The sequence below is a fragment of the Kogia breviceps genome, chromosome 14 (genome assembly GCF_026419965.1).
Source record: "Kogia breviceps isolate mKogBre1 chromosome 14, mKogBre1 haplotype 1, whole genome shotgun sequence".
Taxonomy (NCBI): domain Eukaryota; kingdom Metazoa; phylum Chordata; class Mammalia; order Artiodactyla; family Physeteridae; genus Kogia; species Kogia breviceps.
Window position 1 is genome coordinate 65,311,120 of NC_081323.1, and position 19,687 is coordinate 65,330,806.

The following is a 19,687-nucleotide window of genomic DNA, read 5'->3' on the forward strand; positions in this document are numbered from 1 at the left end:
CATGCAAGTGTGAAAGGACCAGTGTCACGGGTGTCAGACCTGTCTTCTCTTTCTAATCATCTGTGTGACCTTGAGCAAGTTAACTAACCTTTCTCTGAGCTCCACTTAGAAAATAAAAGTGGAAATTACTAATACCTCCTTTATAGTTGTGAGGATTTGATGAAAATGCACGTTAAGTCAGCTGTTTGGTTACCTTGTGAGAAAGTCTAGATAAGCTGGAAGCACTTTCATGGTAAGGTCTTTTCAAGGCAAAGATAACTTCTGTCTCACCTGTATTACCTACTTGGTACCAACTTAAACAATCTCAACTGGAGGGGAAGGGCCAGAGGGCTCCACCTGCCAGGCAGTGCTTATTACAGTATCCTATAGACATTCTAATAGTTTTTGTTCTGTGTGAAGTGGGGCCTCTTTTTCGTCTCACCAGTATTTTGTAAAATTATTTTTGTTAATGTGGAGTTGGATCTATTTGGGTAATATTTCCAAGTTTTAGCTGAAACGATTCTAAAATAAGGTGAGAAGTCTCATGCCAGGGTACCTGTCCTCAGTAGGGTCTGTAGGGTATCTTGCTGATCTTTACTCCCAGGGTTCTTAGCCCATCTATGAGTGCCTACTGAATGTCAAGCACCAAGTGTTATTAATGATTTCTGAATGTGTGGGGCTAGCAAACTTTAGGCTCCATTTTCCCAGTTTAAGACAGGTTGTGTTTACTATTAAATACAATCCTATGGAGCAGCACGGCAGGTTCGCAAACTCGGAAAACTTACTCAAGGTCACTATGGGAAGTGGTACAGCCATGATATGAACCTAGGCAGGCTGCGACCCCACAGCCCGCACTCAGGCCAGGTTGGCTGAAATGTGAGCCTGGCCCTGAGGGCAAGGGCCCTCGCGATGAACGCAGCTCTTCCACTTCCTCTTCCTCCCTCACGCTTTCAGAACTACATTTCCCAGCGCCCCTAGCGGAGGCGGGCCGCTCCCTCCCGTTTGGACTACGTTTCCCATGGGGCTATGCTCCCCCCCCCCCCCCTCCGCCCTCCGCCCCATAGATTTCCTCAGCCTCTTGGGGCTGCACCGTTTCCGTCGGACTCCACTTCCCGGTGGCACCCGCGGCTGGGCGCGGCGGCGGGGCGGCCCGAGAGAGAGGGCGAGGACCAGGGAGAAGGCGAGGGCCAGGGCGGGGGCAGTGGCGGCGGGCGGCCCGCGGCTGAGGAGGCCACCGCCTCCTTGGGCCTGCCGGGGCGGCCGCCTCCGCGATGCCGCTGCTCGTGGAGGGGCGGCGAGTGAGGCTGCCGCAGTCCGCTGGGGACCTCGTCCGAGCCCACCCGCTTCTGGAGGTGAGCAGGGCCCGGGCGGGGGGCTTCGAGGCGGGCCCGAGGGAATCCGCAGGCGGTCCAGAGCCCTCCTCACCCCACCGCCACCACCCGCTCTTCCCGAATCAGGCTCGAAACTTGGCGCGGCGGAGGTGCTATCGGCACATCCGGAGCCCAGGCTGCCGGCAGCAGAGTTTCTGCCCTCGCTTGAGGCATCTGTGGAGCGTTTACCTTCTTTGGACCTTAGAGGGCATCTGCTGAGGCCCCTCTTTTCCAAAGGAGGGAACGGGGGCCCAGAGAGGTTAGGTGACTTGTCCAGGGTCGCCCAGCACCGCGGCTTGAGGACACCCCGGGACCCCCTTTTCCAGACAGGACGGTCCCAACCTCCAATCCGGACTTGGCCCGTTTAGGCAAATCTGGGCAGCGCCCTTGCTCGCTCCCTCGCCGGGGATCCCCACCCGTGGTGAGCGCGACATCGTCCTTGGGTTCTCAGGAAGCAGGAGGTTTTCTGGAGTGGGCAGGAACATTCTGGCGGGTCGCCTAGTCTTCTAGACCCGGGGCCTAGGGCTCCCAGTTAGTTTCAGTCGGAAGAAAGAGCCCTATTTTCACCCAGCTGGGCCGTGTTTAGGAACCACACCCTATGGAAGGGTTTTTTGTTTTGTTTCCTGCTTTTGTCCTTAGATGGACCTCTGAACCCTTAGTCCAAGCTTATTCAGAGACTGTTTGGAAAAGGGTTCTTACTGTAAAAAAACAAACAAAAAACGAACCAAACCTCCCACTTGCCTCAGATCCAGTTAAGGGGAAATCAACCATTTCATTGATTTAAGAGATTCATGTTGAACCTCTAATGTTGCCTATGGTGTTTGCCTCTTTCCCCACAGTCAGGATATTTATAGGGTGGGGATGGTTTTTAATCACAGCGTGGCTCAAATGCCATGACTGTTAATTAAATGCCATAAAGGGGAAAAAAATGCCCCTTTTCACTCGCAAAGTGAAGCGGGGGAACCTGATTGAGTCTGTAGGCTTAGGGAAGGTATTTTGGGGTTTTCTTCTATAAAAGTTGCAGGGTGATTTTGTCTGCATGCTTGTTTTGTTTATTTTCATTTGGTCTCTCCCCCAGAATGTAAGCTTCCTGAAGGCAGTGTGTCTTTGTATCCTCAGAGCCTAGGGCAGTCCCTGTCAGTGAATCTGTGCTTTGTAAATATTTGTTACACAAATGTCTGAGCAGAATGACCCCTGAAAATGACGCAAAAGATGAGGAGGCGTGTTACTGACAGGGAAAAGAGGACAGACAGCTCTGTGTGATTCTCAACTAGCATTTCAAGGAAACAATAGTGATATTAGCCAGCACATACTGGGCACCTAGCAGACACTAGGTTAAGTGTTAAGCACTTTCCTTGTACTGTGTCACTGCCACACCATGAACTGGCGCAGTTGGGAGTACGACTCACCAAGGGAGAAAAATTGCAGCTGCCTAAAGAATATAGGTGGCACTGTATTTTTATGTCTGCTTGAAACTTTCTATGATAAAAAGTCAGATCAGTGTCCAAGGCAGCTCCCTAAGTGTGTAGAGAGGGGGGAATGAGATGAGATACCAGGGCGGCTGCCCCCCTAGAAGGGAGGTATGGCCTCTTTGGGGAGACGTGGCCTAGAAATGCTGTGTAGTGGGGACCAGTTTGCCTTACAGGAACGGGGAGGTGTGGGTGGGGGCACTTCCATCTCAGCAGCCTAAGGGAAGAGGGGGAGGGCATTCTAGCTGAGCAAGCTGGACTGTGCCCGGTGGCCCCTGGACGGAAGGGGAAGGGCCCCGAAGGCGGGTGGACTGGCCCCTTTCCCTGGCAGAGAGGGCAGGAGGGGCAGAGTGGAAGATAAGCTGGGTGAGGTAGGTCGTACCTAGGTGGCAGGGGTTTAGATGGATCTTTCAGCTGACGTGCAGTGTGAGAAATGAAAGGTTTGATTTTTTTTTTTAATAACAAGTAGTGTCCCCTTGGTAAGAAAATAGAAATTATAAATCTCAAAAAGAAGAAAAAAGAATCTGTGACCACAGCCATGCACATTTTGCTATACTTTTTTACATGATAGCATACTATATATTCTGTTCTATAATGTGTCTTTTTCATGTGACAGTAGGTTGTGAGTATGCAGTAGCAGCTACAAGCTTAGCATAGGATAACAGTAACAACAGCAACAATGACAGCAATGCCGTGGAACTTGCTGAGCATCCCAGCCCTAGGAAGCAGGTACTACTGCTGTTCCCATTTTACAGATGGGGACTCTGAGGCACAGAGGGTGGAGTAAATTGCCCAAGATCCCACATCCTGTGAGTGGTGACACCTGGATCGCAACCCAGGCGGTCTGTCTGCCTTGTCCTCTAGAGCAGCAGTGCTCAATACATTAGCCACTGGCCGCATGTGGCGATTTACATTTAAGTTAATTAAAATTTAATAAAATTTAAAAATCAGCTCCTTAGTCACACTAGCCACGTTTCAAGCGCTCGACAGCCACATGTGGCCAGTGGCTGCTGTATGAGACAAGGCAGGTACAGATCCTTGCCTTAGCTGCAGAAAGCGCCTTTGGGCGGTGCTGTCTAGAGCCTTCGTTCTTAACCAGTCACTGGACGCTCAGGAACTGGTCCTGCAGCCTCTTGAGAAACAGTCCCATGGAATTGCACGTAACTTTGTTCCTGCCTTTAAGCATGCGCGATATTTATGCTCTTTCCCCATTAGGAACATTCACAGAGCTAAATCTTTATAAACCCCTGTAATTATTCCTCAGAAGGGTCTTTTTGAGCAGAAAAGCGGGGTCAGGACAGGGGACCAGAGGTGGGGAATGGTGACAGCCACCCCCTACAGACCTGCCATCAGTTAATCCTCCCACAGCCTAAGGAGTGGCCATCATCAGCCCCATTTCCCAGAGGAGGGGACAAAACACCAAAGCTCAGCCTAAAGCCCAGGTCACTAGCTCAGGGAGAGGCCCCCGGGCACTATATTGCAGGAATTTAGGTGTAAGGGAAGAAAGGACTGAGATAAGGTAGCGCCCAGGGGTGGGAGGAAGGCGCAGTTCTGAGGACTGCGCCTGGCGGCGCTCTCATACTTGCTCCCCCGTTTTCTTCAGATTTCAGTGTCACTCATAAGTAGCTTTCTGGGGACACAGCCATGGCCACTTGTCATGTGTCGTCTATGCAGCTTTCATGCTGAGGAGCTGAGACCGCATGGTCTGCAAAGTCCAGGATACTTACTGTCTGGCCCTTTTCTGAAACAAGTGTACTGACCCCTGGGTTAAGAGAACAGTGCCGTCCGATAGAGATTGGGAAATGAGGATGAGCCGTAGCAGAGAGAGACTGAGGGAAAAGATATTTTTTCGTGAATCTGAGCGTCCAGCGAATAAAAAAAGTTCAGAAAAAGTTCAGAAAACGACTGCTTTTATTTCAGAAAGGATGTGAGTTTATAAAGTAGGACTGTGTGTTTTTCCACAGAGGAGAAGTTTGGCTAACCTTTTTTCATTTTTTAAAGTGAAAGACCAAAGCAACGTTGCTGTTTTCACTTTCTGGCCATTCTCTCTCCTGATAATTTGTGCTTCTGTTTCTCTGGGAAATAGTAGGAGCTGTGTCAATGAGAGACGTTGTGATTTTTGGTCTTGGGCACGCAAGTGATAATTCATTTCTCAGAAATAGCTTTGCTTTTGGGTGGTGACCAAGTTGTGAAAATGAGTGGTAAAAATTTGCCTTGACTTCTCCCTCCCCCTCCCCGAAAAGAACAAAAAGAGGTAAGTATTAAAGGAATAATAAAAAGGAAATTCTGCATTCTCCTTTATCTTATCTTGAATTAAGGTGAGAAATGGTGTGAAAATGAAAAGTGCTTACTGGATGAGGTGTTGTGAGTTTTTGCACAATTGGCTGCATCTCGTTTCTCCCTGACTCGGCTGTCCCATCACACACTGCACTTCACTCAGTCCTTAGTTCCTTTCTTCTTTAAAATTTTCTTTTATTGAAGTATAGTTGATTTACAATGTTGAGTTAATTTCTGCTGTACAGCAAAGTCAGTTTTATATATATATTCTACTCTTTCATATTCTTTTACATTATGGTTTATTACAGGATATTGAATATAGTTCCTTGTGCTGTACTGTAGGACCTTGTTGTTTATCTATCTTATATATAATAGTTCGCATCTGCTAATCCCAATTTAGTTCCTTTCTTTTTTTTTTTTTTTTTTTTTTTTTTTTTTTGCGGTACGCGGGCCTCTCACTGCTGTGGCCTCTCCCTTTGAGGAGCACAGGCTCCGGACGCGCAGGCTCAGCAGCCATGGCTCACGGGCCCAGCCGCTCCACGGCATGTGGGATCTTCCCAGACCGGGGCACGAACCCGTGTCCTCTGCATCGGCAGGCGGATTCTCAACCACTGCGCCACCAGGGAAGCCCCTAGTTCCTTTCTTAAATGGAGGGGCCGGTCTCACTATAACTGCTGCCTTGCTTCCAATTAATGAAAGTTTATTCAAAGAGAACCCTCTAGAACTCATCAAGCGTATCATGTTTTTCTACATCTCTTGTATTTTGTTAAGTAAGCAAGTACTAACCTAAACTAGCACCAACAGTGAGGAATGGCCAGAAGCCAGTATAAGACCATAAAAATGTTCCCTGGTCTAGACAGTACACAAGCTCTGTATTTGCACACATGGTTAGGAAATTGTTTATTGAGTTTATTTGTTGCAAGTAAGAAGAAAATTATGAAACATTTTAGTGATGCCTCAATTTGACGTTTTTGAAAAAAACAGTTTAGTTCTCATGAAAGAAATTAACCACTTGAATTTTTTCCCCCCAGGCTTACTAATAAGAATTTATACAAATATTCAATTAGTCAGAATTTTCACACCTAATATTAACCTCTCTTTTCATAAATTTGCTTATATATGAGGGAGCCTTTTTGGTTTTCTACTTTAATAACCTAATTACAGCATAGGACATTTGGAGAATAGAGCGACAGTTAAATGACTTGTGTTTGCCCTGTTCTAACACAATCATGGTTATATTGGTGAATTTCCTTCCAGTATTTTTCCCTATATGTGGCAACATTTTTAGCATTGTTGTATTAACAGCATATTTGCAGCTTAAATTTTTTTTTTTACTCGAATCTTGCTCTTCAGTTTACATTTCCAAACTCTTTTCCCATAGTCTTCATTTCTCAGGACTGTGCAGTTAGCAGTTGTGAGTTGGTTCTGCATAATTTACTTGCCTTTTCTGTGGCTGTCCCCAGCTTTGTGCCATTCTCGATAACACAGGGATTGAGTGCATTTGGGGTTATTTCCACAGTACAGATTTCCAGAGGTGGGAATTACCAAATTAGGAGATAGGTAGGGTCTGGATCCCTCCTCCTCTTTAAAGTGAAGAAGGTCTGTGATTTCTGAGCCACCCAATCCACTAGTCCGTGTGATCTGATTCTCTTTACAGTTGTAAAGAATGGGGAAAAGATTGTTGCATCTTATTTCATAGGTACTAGAGTCTTGTTCTATAGGGTGAAAAAAGAACAGAACTTCCTTGTTTCCTTCACATTGTTCCACATGGTAGTTACTGCTGCTGCCTTTTTATTTTAGCTTTTCTGTCAGATAATACACACACCTCAGACCTCACAAGTGTGTGTTTCCCACGTAGGGCACACTTTGGCTCTCTCCACCTCTCTAGTCACTCAATCCTCACTAATTTCCATCACTATTTTATTTTTTTTTTTAATTAAACAGGAAAGAGCCAGACTTCTCAGAGGTCAGTCTGTTCAACAAGTGGGACCCCAGGGCCTTCTGTATGTTCAGCAAAGAGAGCTTGCAGTGACCTCCCCAAAGGATGGTAGGTTAGGAAGCAGTGAATTGGGCGTTATCCCCAAAGGCTATTGGATATTTTATTTTATTTCTTTTTTAAACAGGCTCCATCTCCATTCTGGGTTCTGATGATGCCACCACTTGTCACATTGTGGTCCTGAGGCACACAGGTATGATGAGAGAGATGAAGGAAACTGTTAACGTAAATGGACCCGACACATGGGACCATGAATTTCTCGATTTGCGTTTCCTGGCTCTGCTTACCTCTTCTCCATCTGCATGGCCCCTCCCTGTGGCCCTGGTCAGATGGGTTGGCTGGGCAGCCCAGACGTCTCTATTTTTCCTTTTACAGGCTGTTCAAAGATGAGGCGGTCCGAATGGACAGGCGTAGACCTGGCCTGCTCCCCGAGTTCTCATCGGGAATAACATGAGTCGTTTCACCCTTGTTCTTCAGGTAATGGGGCTACCTGCTTGACACATTGTGACGGAACTGACACCAAAGCTGAGGTCCCCTTGATCATGAACTCCATAAAATCCTTTTCCGACCACACTCAATGTGGAAGGTGAGCTCCACGCTACTCTATTTTGTGATATTGGGAACTTGACACCATCGCTTAGAGGAAACAGCCGTGGCAGCTGTTCCAGCAACGTGGCCTGTCACTAGCACAGTGGTCACCTGGTCCCCCTGGAGCAGAACGTGGCCCAGCGTCGGCCCCTTGTCAGTAGTTACCAAGGGAGTGAATGGGTGGTGGGCACGAGGGGAGGTTTGACTTTGAATCTGTAGTTCTGCTCTCAGTAATGTCCTCTTAGATGTCCGTTTTGCGGATATTGCCTTGTTACACCCCAGTGATGGAATCTCTACATTCCTTCCGCAGTTGTTTGTTGAACGTTTCCTGTGAACTAGAACTTGTTATAGGGACATAGCAGTGAATGGAGTAGACAAACCCTGCCCCCGCGGGGCTCATATTCCATAGCAAGGAGACGTCAGCAAAACAGGATTTGAACGATGGACAGGACTCTGAGGAAAACAAGGCTGGGGAGGAGCCGGAGATGGCCGGGAGGAAGGGGGTGCAGTTCTCAGGGTCATGGGTTCTGTACAAGAGCTGACGCCTGCCCTGGGTGTCCACCACAGCGCCCAACCCCCTCACCGGTGACAGAAAGCGTGACCACCTGTTTCATGTGTGCGGCCCCAAGATTCAGCTTCCCAGAGTCACAGGGTTAGTTAAACGGGAGGCCCACGACCCCGGCCTGGCTGGCTGGCTGGCTGGTGCTCACACCTGTCCTCTCCCCTTTCTCTCTCGGTGGGCCTGGCAGGCATCTCATCTTATTTGAAGTCTAAGGCAGCAGTTCATTTGAATGAACTAGTCTAGTCATATGCAAGTTCTTAGAATCCCAGGGGTTTAAAAGACCAGCCTCTCTGTCCGAGTTTCACTAGTGTAACACAGAGCAGTTTTAAAATTTAACTCTTCTCCTGCCAGGTCTGTGACAGGCTGGGCTGGCCTCACGGCTCTGTGGCTTGTGCAGTCGCCAGACTGCTGGGCCCTCCAGGTTACGTAGCCAGACTGGGCCATGGGCCCAACTCCATGATTCTCAGCACACAGTTGTGAGATAAAGATGTCATGAGGCAACTTGATGCTTTGCCCTGTGCTGCTCATGCAGAAGATTCTGGTTCATTCCTCAGGAGGATTTTGTCTGTCAGAAGGCATGTGAAATACGGCCACACTTTCCCAAGCGCTGGTTGCCAGGCTGTCACAGGCTGAGGACCAGTGGTTAGCAGAGAAGTGTGCGTGGGGCACTCAGGGTTAACAAAGTTAGTGCAGTCTTTCCAGTTGTAGGGCTTCCTACGTGGCGCTTGGCTATGCATGGTGACTCCCTTGGGGAGTAGGCAAGGCTTCCCAAACTTATTTAACCCCAAGAACACTTTTTTCTGTTTCATGAGGCCAGTGTTCAGGGGAACACACTTTGGGAAAAGCTGGTGTTGTAGATAAGCATGTGCTTTAGACACAGACGCAGTTTCCTTCTCCATGAAACGGAGATGCAAACCCATCTCTCCACGATGCTGGGTGGTAGAGAAGACGGCATCCGTGCAGGGATGGTGTCAGTCCCGCCCTTCCCAGTTCTGTACCCCAGGTCCTCTTAGGCTGAGACGTTTAAGAGGTTTGGGAAGCATCCCGCTCGGGTTGATAGTGTGACATGGTTGTCTCCTAACATAGCAGCCTTTTTCACCCTGTGCTCGAGGTGGCATCATGTTGGTGTTAAGACACAGCTCCGCTCAGCCCCCAGGCACTTGGGCAGAGTCCCAGTGTGCCGCATGGGTTCTTGTGCGTGTGCTGAGGCGTAAATGGGGCCTGGGAGCCGAGAGCTAAAGTTCATAGCAGACCCAGCACACGCTGTCCCGTGCTGTTCGGCCTCTGACCACCTCCTGTCTCTTTGCCAGGCTGGAAGTGCACCTCGTGGGCGGCTTCAGTGATGACAGGCAGTTGTCACAAAAACTGACTCATCAGCTTCTTAGTAAGTTCACTTTTTTCCTCAAATTTGATAAAAATATGTATCTATTTTTGCTTAGATAAAAATCCCAATTAGTACTGAACCTATGAGGTGTGCACCTGCTTGGAGCCACACAAACTGCTCAGCTTGGAATCTTCCATAAAGACTGGATAGCAAAGAGCTAAATGCTTAGAGGTAATGGGATGGGGACAAGATTTTCTTTCAAAATAGCAGGTGATGCATCCCAAAATAGCAAGTGCTGTGAATTGTGTGAAAACAAGAACCACCTTCTGGGCAGAAATGTCCATTTTAATCTGAAGAGAATTAAAACCCTGATAAAAGCCAATTTTTCCCCTGTTAAATTAGCAAATGTTAAAAAAAAAAAAAAAAGATGTTCTTTGATTAACCATGAGGCAATGAGGTGGGTGTATACCTGCAGCACTGGAACACACTTTGGTGTAACCTGTCAGGAAAGCCATTTGGCATCATGGTCCATCATGGACCCAGTAATTCCCCTTCTGGGAATGTATTATAAGAAAATAATCTGAAATGTACACAGAGATTTATGCCCAAAGATGGGCAGTAGAATGTTATTTACAATTGGAAATAATCTAATGTCCATTAGTAGAGGAATAGTTATATAGCCATTAAAAAATAATACTTATGAAGAGGTTTGAATTACACGGGAAAATACATACGTACAAAACAATCAGGATATAAAATTGTCTACATCTGAGCTCAGCTGTGCATGGACAAATATGACAGGAAATAGACTGAATGTTAACTGCTAGGATTATGGGCATTAAAAGCCCATACACTTATATCTTTTTTTTTTTTTTTTCACTTATATCTTTAAAAACCCACATATTCTTTCCACTTCCTGTATTTTCCAAATTTTTCATAATGATCAAATTTTTTATGACTTATAATCAGGAAAAAAAAAGTTATTAAGGAAAGGAGTAAAAATCTTATGAATGAGTTTGTCCCCCCAACCTCTCAGAATGGAGAGAAGAATGGAAAGCCTTGGTCGAAGTTTCCTTTGAGCTTGAGGCTAGGAGCATGTCTGTCCCTTGGCAGGCAGGATTCTGGGCATCAGCTCACGTGGATCTGACCTCTGATAGAGGCCAGGTTGTGACTGGAAGGCTAGTGGATCCAACTCTCTGTCCCCTTCTTTTAAAAAAAAAAAAAATTTATGTATTTATTTATTTTTATTTTTGGCTGTGTTGGGTCTTCGTTTCTGTGCGAGGGCTTTCTCTAGTTGTGGCAAGTGGGGGCCACTCTTCATCGCGGTGCGCGGGCCTCTCACTATCGCGGCCTCTCTTGTTGCGGAGCACAGGCTCCAGGCGCGCAGGCTCAGCAGTTGTGGCTCACGGGCCTAGTTGCTCCGCGGCATGTGGGATCCTCCCAGACCAGGGCTCGAACCTGTGTCCCCTGCATTAGCAGGCAGATTCTCAACCACTGTGCCACCAGGGAAGCCCTGTCCCCTTCTTGACTTGTTCAGCATATGTTCTGCTAATTAAAGGACCTTTTTTTAAAAAAAAAAAAAATTGTGTGTCAAATGCCTGAAATCTTTTGAATACTGCACACAGCTCAGAACTGGCTTATATATTGGCAGATGGATTTTGTTTTTTCGTTTTTGTTTTAATATTTATTTTTTTTTAGGCTGTGCCGGCATAGTTGCAGCACTCAGGATCTTCCTTGTGGCATGCAGGATCTTTTTAGTTGCAGCAGCATGTGGGATCTTTTTTTAGTTGCAGTGTGAGGACTCTTAGTTGTAGCATGCACGTGGGATCTCATTCCCAGACCAGGGATCGAACCCAGGCCCCCTGCAATGGGAGCGAGGAGTCTTACCCACTGGACCACCAGGTTAAGTCCCTAAAGGAACTTTTTTGACATCAGTTTTTAAATTCTCATTGTAGGTGAATTTGACAGACAGGAAGACGACATTCACTTGGTGACATTATGTGTAACAGGTAAGTTCTGCCGTCTTTCCCAAAGCAAAGCTGTAGATTTCGGGGATGTTTTGCCCTTGCTCTTAAAGCAGGACCCAGCATGCGTGCCTCAGTCGCAGACGGCACTGTTTGTCAATGCTTTGATGCCTTCTGGCTTTTCCCATATCTTCTGGGATGGCCTTCTCCACCCTCCCCACTCCAAATCCTGTTCAACCTCAGTTGAGATCCTGACCCCCCTTGAGTGCAACTCCTCTGTCCTTCCTTGGGATTCTCAGCAGTCTGCTCTGTACTCCTGGGAAGGAGGAGGGGCCAGATCCCGGAGAGGAGGTGCCGCCACGCGTGTAGGCGGCTGGGAGGCCTTGACTCTGGAGAGGCGGTTTGTTTGCTATAACCTTACTGCTCTGGGGCTCAGCAGGGAAACAGGGACACAGTCCCTTTCATGTTCTGATTTCCCCCCTTTTGCAGTGGGGGCTCCTTCTTGGCCTTTATTTATGGAAAATAAAAGTGATTGTTTGGTATTTCTTAAAAATTGATCTTAAAATTTCTTTTTTTTTATGTGTTAGAATTAAATGACCGGGAAGAAAATGAAAACCACTTTCCAGTAATTTATGGCATTGGTAAGTAGTGTGTTGATTGGAGGGTTTATTGGTCTCACACTGACAAGCTCCGGTTAAAGGCCAATTCCACCAGCTAGTAAGCCTGTTTCTGTCGGTGTGTCACAGCCTTAGGTTCAGATCCTGACTTCTCAGTGTATTTGCCGGGCAAGAAGCTTACCTTCTCTAACCTTCATCTACAAAATAGAGAAAACATCCAAATCCTAAGGCTGTGAAAAGAAACAGGGTAGCAAATATAAAGTGTCGGCATCACCCCCATTAGGGGAAAGCTGAATGTCAGTGGTCTCTGCTCCCCCAAGAGGCCTCTGTTTATTTCCAGCCAGTGCTCTGGGGGCTGGAGCAGGGCATTTGAATTTGAATCTTCTTTATACTTAAGGAACTAATTAAGGTTTTGATTGAGAACAAAGATCCTACAAAGGAAAGTGTGCAACCACCAGGCTAAAGAAAACCCAGAACTTTCCTCCCTCCTGTAACAGCCCCTAGGACTCCCAAGGCTGTAATAGGGGGAGCCTGGCTGTCTCTACAGAGGGCTCCTGCCGTATGTGTGACATTTATTTGGCTGGGTGTTCACTGCGTTATTCTCTATACTTTGTATGTCTGAAACAGTAAAAACCAACACACAAACACCAGATTTGGCCCCAGTCCCAGGCCATGTTCGCAGCCGTGTTTGGTCACAGGGCTGACCAGGGAGGCTTTGCCACGCGCTGCCTGAAGAGATGGCACGCCTCCTGTCGGGGGGGCCCTTGGTTTGGAACCAGGTCTCACCTAGTCCAGCTCAGGCCTCAGCTCTTCTCAGCAAGATGCTTGGCTAAAGGGTTGCATTATCCCTTTCCAGGAAGGGAGACGCTACAGACACCTAAGAGTAACTTTGTTCAGTTTCCACGCTTTTCTCTCTGAGGGAGACTCATCCATATTCTATTACATGTGGTGGTGGGAGTGTGAGACTGTGCCAACCCTTGTGGCTTTTGTCAATTGGAAGTAATCCTGTTGTCCCTCACAGCTGTCAACATCAAAACCTCGGAGATCTACAGAGCCTCCTTCCAAGACCGAGGTCCAGAGGAGGAGCTACGTGCCGCACGAGCTTTAACAGGAGGACCAGTGAGTTTGATATCATCTTTGTGTTACAGGGTTAAGGAAAAAAGGGGGGCATCAAACTCCAAAGTCTTAAGTTTTATAGACCTTAGAAATGAAAAGTTTATGTCAGTTCTTTAAAGTTGTACATGATCAGGAACCACCACGAACACACCATGTAGAATCATAATGAACGTTTTCAGTTATAAGCTCAAGACCTCAGTTCTCTGCCGTGAAGATGTTGGGGAGGTATGTGAACACCCAGCACCCAGATCCAAAGAGAACGAGCCCCTTTTACTTTGTAAGAACTTTACCAGTTAACTTGCTGCAAAGAAAGGCGAGCTTTCTCCCCGCTGCAACGCAGGATCACACTCTCCTCTGGACCCAGTAATGGAAGACCAGTTTGCTGGGATGAATTGATTAACCCCAAGAATGATCAAATCACTTTAAAAGTCTGCCTTAGGGAGCTTTTTAATTAAGTAACACCTTCATTTTAAAAGTTAGAAAAATAAAAACCTAAGACTTACACGTTGTTTGAGGAATGGGTAAAAGAATCCTTTTAAAATGCTTAAAGTGTGAAAAAAATAGAAATCGCATTCAGAGCACCCAAAAGAAATCTGCTCACTTATGAAATGCTGCCACTTTCATTGGAAATGTCTGGATTCAATGGTCTGTTCTGCCAACCCTTTGACATTGTTAGGGTTCCTTTTGCAGCCTCTCAAGTAGCATTAACAGCCTTGATTTAGCTAAGATTCAGGACATATTTCAGTCTCAGTAACCAAAATTGAACATTGCTGGTGAAGCTAAAAACTATCATTGGCACATTTGAGAATTCAGGGAATTGATCAGTTGGCAAATTAACATTTTTACAAATTGGTTTTTCCCTTCTTTTGATGGGGCAACGGCATGTGTACTTTTAAGTTTCAAGGTTACTCGGGGTGTGAATAGTGAGGCAGTGTTACATGTAGCATTGAGGAGTGTGGACTTTAGTCAGACACACCTGGGTCTGGGCCTGGCCCTGGCCCTGGCCCTAACACTTACGGACGTGTGACCATGGGCAACGGGCCCGTCTCTCTGAGCCTCGGGTTTCCAGCCAAAATGGGAAAAATGCCATCTTCCTGCAGGACTGTCAGAACTAAACAAAGTAATGTCTGTTTCCCACAAAGTGTAGTACCAGAGAGGTGGAAAGTAAGTATTCAGTAAGTAGCAGCTTCTGTTACTATGAGACAAAAATTGAAAGAAGCTTATCATCCAGACAAATGCCTTAATTTCAAGACTACACTGGAACTTGCATTAAAGGTAGGGTTTAAGCTGATAACATTCCTTAAATTCTATCCTTGAAACGTTCTTTTTTAGATGATTAGTATTTACGATGCAGAGACAGAACAACTTCGTATAGGACCATATTCCTGGATGCCATTTCCCCATGTGGATTTCTGGTTGCAGCAAGATGATAAGCAAATACTAGAGGTGAGAATTTTCAGGCTGGGTAAATCTTAAATCTGTGGACCTTGGTTTCCTCATCTGTGAGGGAAAAAAAAGGGATTAGACTAGATAACAGCAGCTTTTCCTTCAGTGTTTGGAGGATGCCGTTGGCAGACCCTGTTTAGCTGCTTTATCAGTCGGGGGTAAGTGGAGTCCTGGATGGACATCTACGCAGGGGAGCAGCAGGCAACCAACTGTCTTGTTCTCATTAACCCAGGACACCTCGTTTCTTAATGTAATTTTACAAATTACATATATTTATATAGTGATCTGAGAACACCCTGATTAATGTTTAAAGGAGCACAGAGAGACTCTTGGCATCTTGATTAAAGTAGGGAACAGAGCAGGGTTCTTCTCTCATGCCCCAAATCTTGTTTTTCCAGAACCTTTCCACGTCACCTCTGGCTGAGCCCCCCCACTTTGTTGAACATATTAGATCTACCTTGATGTTTTTAAAGAAATACCCTTCTCCGGCTAACATGCTGTTTCCTGGAAATAAGGCTCTACTCTACAAAAAAAATGAAGATGGCTTATGGGAAAAGATCTCTTCTCCAAGAAGCTAAAAATAAATAGGAATTACCAAAGAAAGCAACTTTTTGGCATGACAAAAGACCACTGGTGGAGGTAGGAAAGAATATGAATTTGGAATCTACATCCATTCAGTCTTAGGTCTCTTTCCGTGCTCCGTGTTTTTCAAATGACTTTAAAATAAAATCTTATTTTGGCAAAGGCATTTGTTTAGGTTTACTTTTTGGTTAGTAGTGAGAGGCAGAGGAGAAGCCAGCTTTGTCACTGTGCTATAAGCAGCTATTTCAGATACTTGCGTAAGTCTAATTCTGCTAAATTAGTGAATACGAGAAAAACTCATCTATTTTGTTTAAAAGAACAATATTTAAAATGCAGTAAAGTTTGGTGAGGATTTATATACATCTCAGATTTTTTTTTGACCTCAAAATATTTTTAGAAGCATCAAATCCAAAACTGATGTTATATTTTTAGAAACCTTTATTTTTCTGAAATTGTTATCCAAAAGGAAGTTAGTTACCATGCCCAATTAATGCTAAGATTTATGAAGTAAACTCAGTGTTAACAATTTCAAGAACCTTTATTGAAACCAACATTCAAATAGTATCTCAAGGGTGAAATTCTGTTTCAGCAAAACCAATTTAACAATTTCAAATATATATAAAAACATTTAAAAATTAATCTTGTTAAAGGTGATAATTTCCCCTTCCCCCGTTTTATCTGCTGTACTTCATTGCACCAAATAAACAGGGAAGACTTTAATCATTTGCACCAAAAAAAAAAAGGAAAAGAAAACTGCATTTTTGACAAGTGCCAAATGTCAGAAATCACATCGGATCAGAGTGTAATTACAGGCTTAATGTGGTATAACTAAGGCTTTCAGTACTACAGTCCACAAACCCAATGTGACTCCCCACCATCTTAAGGTCTCCCATAGCTCAACTTCACTGGACTAAAAGGCACAGGGGCTGTTACCTATGATAAACGAAGTGATGCAGTACTTTTGGAAAAGTAGAAACAGGCAGTAATCAAGGGTTACTTCCAATTATTTCAGCAGTAGTCTGGCGTGATCAGCCTGAGAAAGATTACATTTCTGGTTCTTGTTTTGAGTTGGGCCCAAAAGGGTGAGCTGCTAGTGGAACAGAAGCTACAGAAGCTCCCATGAGAACAGGTCAAAGGTGTACTTAATTTAGAATTTCAACATAACGAGGTGCTATACAGCATATTTAATACGAGGCTTTTAAGAGTAGCATCTATTGAGTTTTCAGATATTAAACACAGAAATAAGTACAGTCTGTACTTGTGTGCCAATTTAAAAGCTTTATCAGTATTTAAAAATATACATATATATATATATAATATGGTCAAGAAGAGTCTTTACAGTTACTCTTAATAGATGAGTCCTTTAATTTGTTTACAAATAGTATATAAAGGGAGAAATGGATTTGTGGCAGAGCTAAGTCAGACAGAAGCACCGTCCAGTCTAACTTGCTTGACGACCCTGCCACAGCTTGAGCGGACACGGTCCTTACTGATGTCTCCGGGGAAGCAGCAATTGGGGGTGGCAGGAGAGGGCTTCTGACACTCTTATTTACAATCCCATTGAAACCTACTCTCCTTCAAGCCAAACGCAATCCAGTTGTATACTGCAACCTGATCAAACTAAACACCAAGCAAAACAGATGGCAAAGAACACTGTGTGTCTCCTCTGCAGCAGGACAGCGGAGAACCCAGAGAGTTCTAAAGAAAGCTGTCTTACCAAAGAGTTATTATGTGCAACCTAGTAACTTCTTACACGTGTGTTTAGAAAGATAAGAGCAAGTATTTCAAGTGGCAGGCACTTGAAATTCTAAGTTTTCTCTGTGAATAGAAAGTGTTGATGGTACCTGGGGGGAAAAAGGTATTACTACAGTTGGGTAGACAGAAACAGTAGTCGTTGGTTGTTCTATCAATACATACCCACAAAATTAGACAAGTCAATTGCCCTCCCAGAAGCCTGGCTTTCAGGCACATTTTTGTGCAAAAATCCCAATTAAGCACAAATAACAGTAATTTTTCTCAGACTAGCATGTGGCACAGTTCACATTTTCAGAATAACTTCATCTTCCCTGAAACAATATTCAGTACAGTCTCCAAGCAAACACTGAATTTTATCTTAAGCTCTCTGGCTCTTCTACCTGTGGGCAGTCATCTTCCAGGCGCTGGGCCCTGTCCTGGAGGGCCCCCGTCTGCTCGGCTTCTGGAGGGCTGGGCACCCCTGGGTGCCGCTCAGGGCTGTTAGCTTCCGAGGCATCTTGCCCACCGGACAGGTGCTCCATCTTCTCTAAGTCCTCGATGTGACTGACTGAGCTGGTCTCGCTCACAGCATCTGAACCTCTTAGGGACCTTTTAAAAGGCTTCTGGCCTAGAAGGAAGATCAATGAACGGCACTGAATGCTCGGAAAAGGACACCCCTGCAACGGAAGCTGTCTGTGCTCTAAGTGATTGCTTTATTTAATCACAACTGCTTCGGCAGAAACCCCTGGGATCACTGGCTCTGAAGCATTTAAGTGATGAGGTGAGAAATGAGAGCTGATATGACACTAACACGCCCCCAGTGCCGAGGACTTTGAGTGAACCTCAGTTGGGAAAAGCTCAGGGGAGTGAACACCGGGTTAAGCGTGACAGCTGTCCAGACCCTGACTTCCCCTGGAGAGTGCTACCCAGGTATTTCCCCAAGGCTTTGAAACGGCTAAAGGGACAGTGACAGCTGTCCTTAAATGACGAGAAATAGGACTTTGTGTTGAAGAATCAAGAAAACGGAGGAATGCAGGTAATACCAAACGGGTAAGGCGTTACATGATGCAAAGGTCTGTTTCACCAGGAGAAATACAACCAGTTTTCTTCAGTGTTGAACCCAAACATGGAGACGTGACGTACCTGGAAGTCTCTGTTTAGTGCGAGCCCCTGAGGGGGTCTGAGGCGGTGTTACTCCCGAGCCTTGTACTTTGTACATGTATGTGTGTTCCGTGGACTCCAGGGAGCCTGCAGAAAAGAGGGGGGTGGGGAGGTGTTGGGGGAAGGTCCTGGCGCAGGCGCCCTTGGGGTGGCCCCGGGTCTCCTGACACGTGCCGGGAGTGCCGGGAAGCGACAGAGCCATCTCGCAGCTGTGCCCACGAGTGAGTCCCGGCCCTGCTGGGGTGTTTCAGCCTCATCTCCCCACGTGTCCTGTGTACGTGTGAAAACAACCAGACAGCAGTGTGGCCCAAGTGTGCCTGGGGAGCCAGGCCCCAATGGGAAATGTCCTTTAGCAACAAGGGATGGATGCCTCTTTGCTAAAGGCTTGGTGGGTTCTGTGTCAGATTATCCCTTGCTGTCATATGACAATGTAGTCATCATTTCCTGGGGAAGGGGCCCCAGGTTCAGGGGATTATTCCACTGGTACAACAGGAAAGGAGGGGCCTGCAGCTCAATATCATCTTCCCTAAATCCCAGCAACTGGTAATACTTGCTGGTTGCCTGATTTGAAATAAAATGGCTCAGTGCTACAGACTATAATCTTTCACTTGCCCCTGGCAAAAGCAGCTCTCTGCTGGGGCAAAACACCAGTGAGGACTGCACAGAACGTTAACACTGAACCAAAACGTCCCAGACACACTGTCTGGAGGACTGAACAGCTGAGTGAACGCGTTCCTGTTGAGGTCAAGAGGAGTCTGTGGACAACAGGCATCTGCTTTCGTACTATTTCAGCTGTCGGGGCAGGTGAGGGAAGATGACAGAGTCCCAGCGGCAGACAAATCTCGCCTCCTCTCACAAGAGTCCCAGGCCAGTGCTTGGTGTAAAGCCTGGGACACGGACAAGGCCCCTCAGCACGAGTGTGGGATCCCAGGGCATCATCTGGCAAAACTCTCCAGATGCAAGAGAGTCCTACCTGCTGTCAGGTTAAAAGTTCTTCCCTTTTGTGAAGCCTGTACTGGAGAAAACCAATTCAGCACGGATCCTACCACGGGGATCTGCCGCAACACCCCCTGAAAAACATAACCGTTGCTCAAGGCCATCCTGTGAAGGCTGGAGCCCAGCCTGAGGCCAGCTGGGGAGCCCACCCTGGAGCCTCACCTCTTCCAGAAGTCGCTCCTCATTTGCTTTCTGCAGTTGAACCTGAGCTTCCTGAATTCCTTTCCGAACCACTTCTGTCATGTTTTCCAGAAGCTGTGTTAAGACCAAGAAAGGCATTATTTGTCTAAGTGTCTTGCTGAAGGCCTAGAACTATTAACATAGAGCTGGGGACATTTTTCAAAAGTATATTAGTAAATGGCACTTTAAAATGTCAGTGTAAAAATAAAACAGAATGTCAAATAGAAGAGGTCAAAATGTTAAAGGAGGCCTAGGCAGATGTACCTTGGTGACCAGCCTCATTTGCCAAGGAACAGCAATAACTGTCCCTGTGATTTGAATGTCAT

At 46.1% G+C, this 19,687-nt stretch overlaps 2 protein-coding genes across 4 annotated transcripts in view; one reads left to right on the forward strand and one right to left on the reverse strand.

Annotated features, from left to right (window-relative positions):
* The first annotated feature begins 1,093 nt into the window (after positions 1-1,093).
* On the forward strand, positions 1,094-15,452 carry NTAN1 (N-terminal asparagine amidase). Of its 3 annotated transcripts, XM_059038335.2 has the most exons (10): positions 1,133-1,331; positions 7,040-7,142; positions 7,219-7,284; positions 7,569-7,677; positions 9,552-9,625; positions 11,521-11,574; positions 12,117-12,170; positions 13,168-13,265; positions 14,595-14,708; positions 15,107-15,452. In XM_059038335.2, exons 1-10 carry the CDS (start codon positions 1,251-1,253, stop codon positions 15,284-15,286), a joined length of 933 nt encoding a protein of 310 aa, XP_058894318.1. In that variant the 5' UTR covers positions 1,133-1,250; the 3' UTR covers positions 15,287-15,452. The 3 variants fall into 3 exon arrangements, with proteins under 3 accessions (XP_058894320.1, XP_058894318.1, XP_058894319.1); XM_059038337.2 differs by lacking the exon at positions 7,040-7,142 and having other exon boundaries at positions 1,094-1,331; XM_059038336.2 differs by lacking the exons at positions 7,040-7,142; positions 7,219-7,284 and having other exon boundaries at positions 1,141-1,331.
* A 357-nt stretch (positions 15,453-15,809) lies between these two features.
* Positions 15,810-19,687, reverse strand: part of PDXDC1 (pyridoxal dependent decarboxylase domain containing 1) — a 52,167-nt gene continuing 48,289 nt past the window's right edge. Inside the window, exons 20-23 of the mRNA XM_059038324.2 lie at positions 19,344-19,436; positions 19,159-19,255; positions 18,168-18,272; positions 15,810-17,652 (exon numbers count right to left, since the gene is read on the reverse strand). Of these exons, the coding sequence (XP_058894307.2) occupies positions 17,399-17,652; positions 18,168-18,272; positions 19,159-19,255; positions 19,344-19,436 (549 nt within the window). The 3' untranslated portion in view covers positions 15,810-17,398. The remainder of the gene's footprint in view (positions 17,653-18,167; positions 18,273-19,158; positions 19,256-19,343; positions 19,437-19,687) is intronic.

Bases quoted from the DNA above. Each gene is read 5' to 3' on its own strand.
- NTAN1 (XM_059038335.2), top strand. From the start codon at position 1,251: ATGCCGCTGCTCGTGGAGGGGCGGCGAGTGAGGCTGCCGCAGTCCGCT. The intron at 7,143-7,218 runs GTAGGTTAGGAA...TTTTTTAAACAG, and splicing joins AGTGACCTCCCCAAAGGATG to GCTCCATCTCCATTCTGGGT. The intron at 11,575-12,116 runs GTAAGTTCTGCC...TTTATGTGTTAG, and splicing joins GGTGACATTATGTGTAACAG to AATTAAATGACCGGGAAGAA.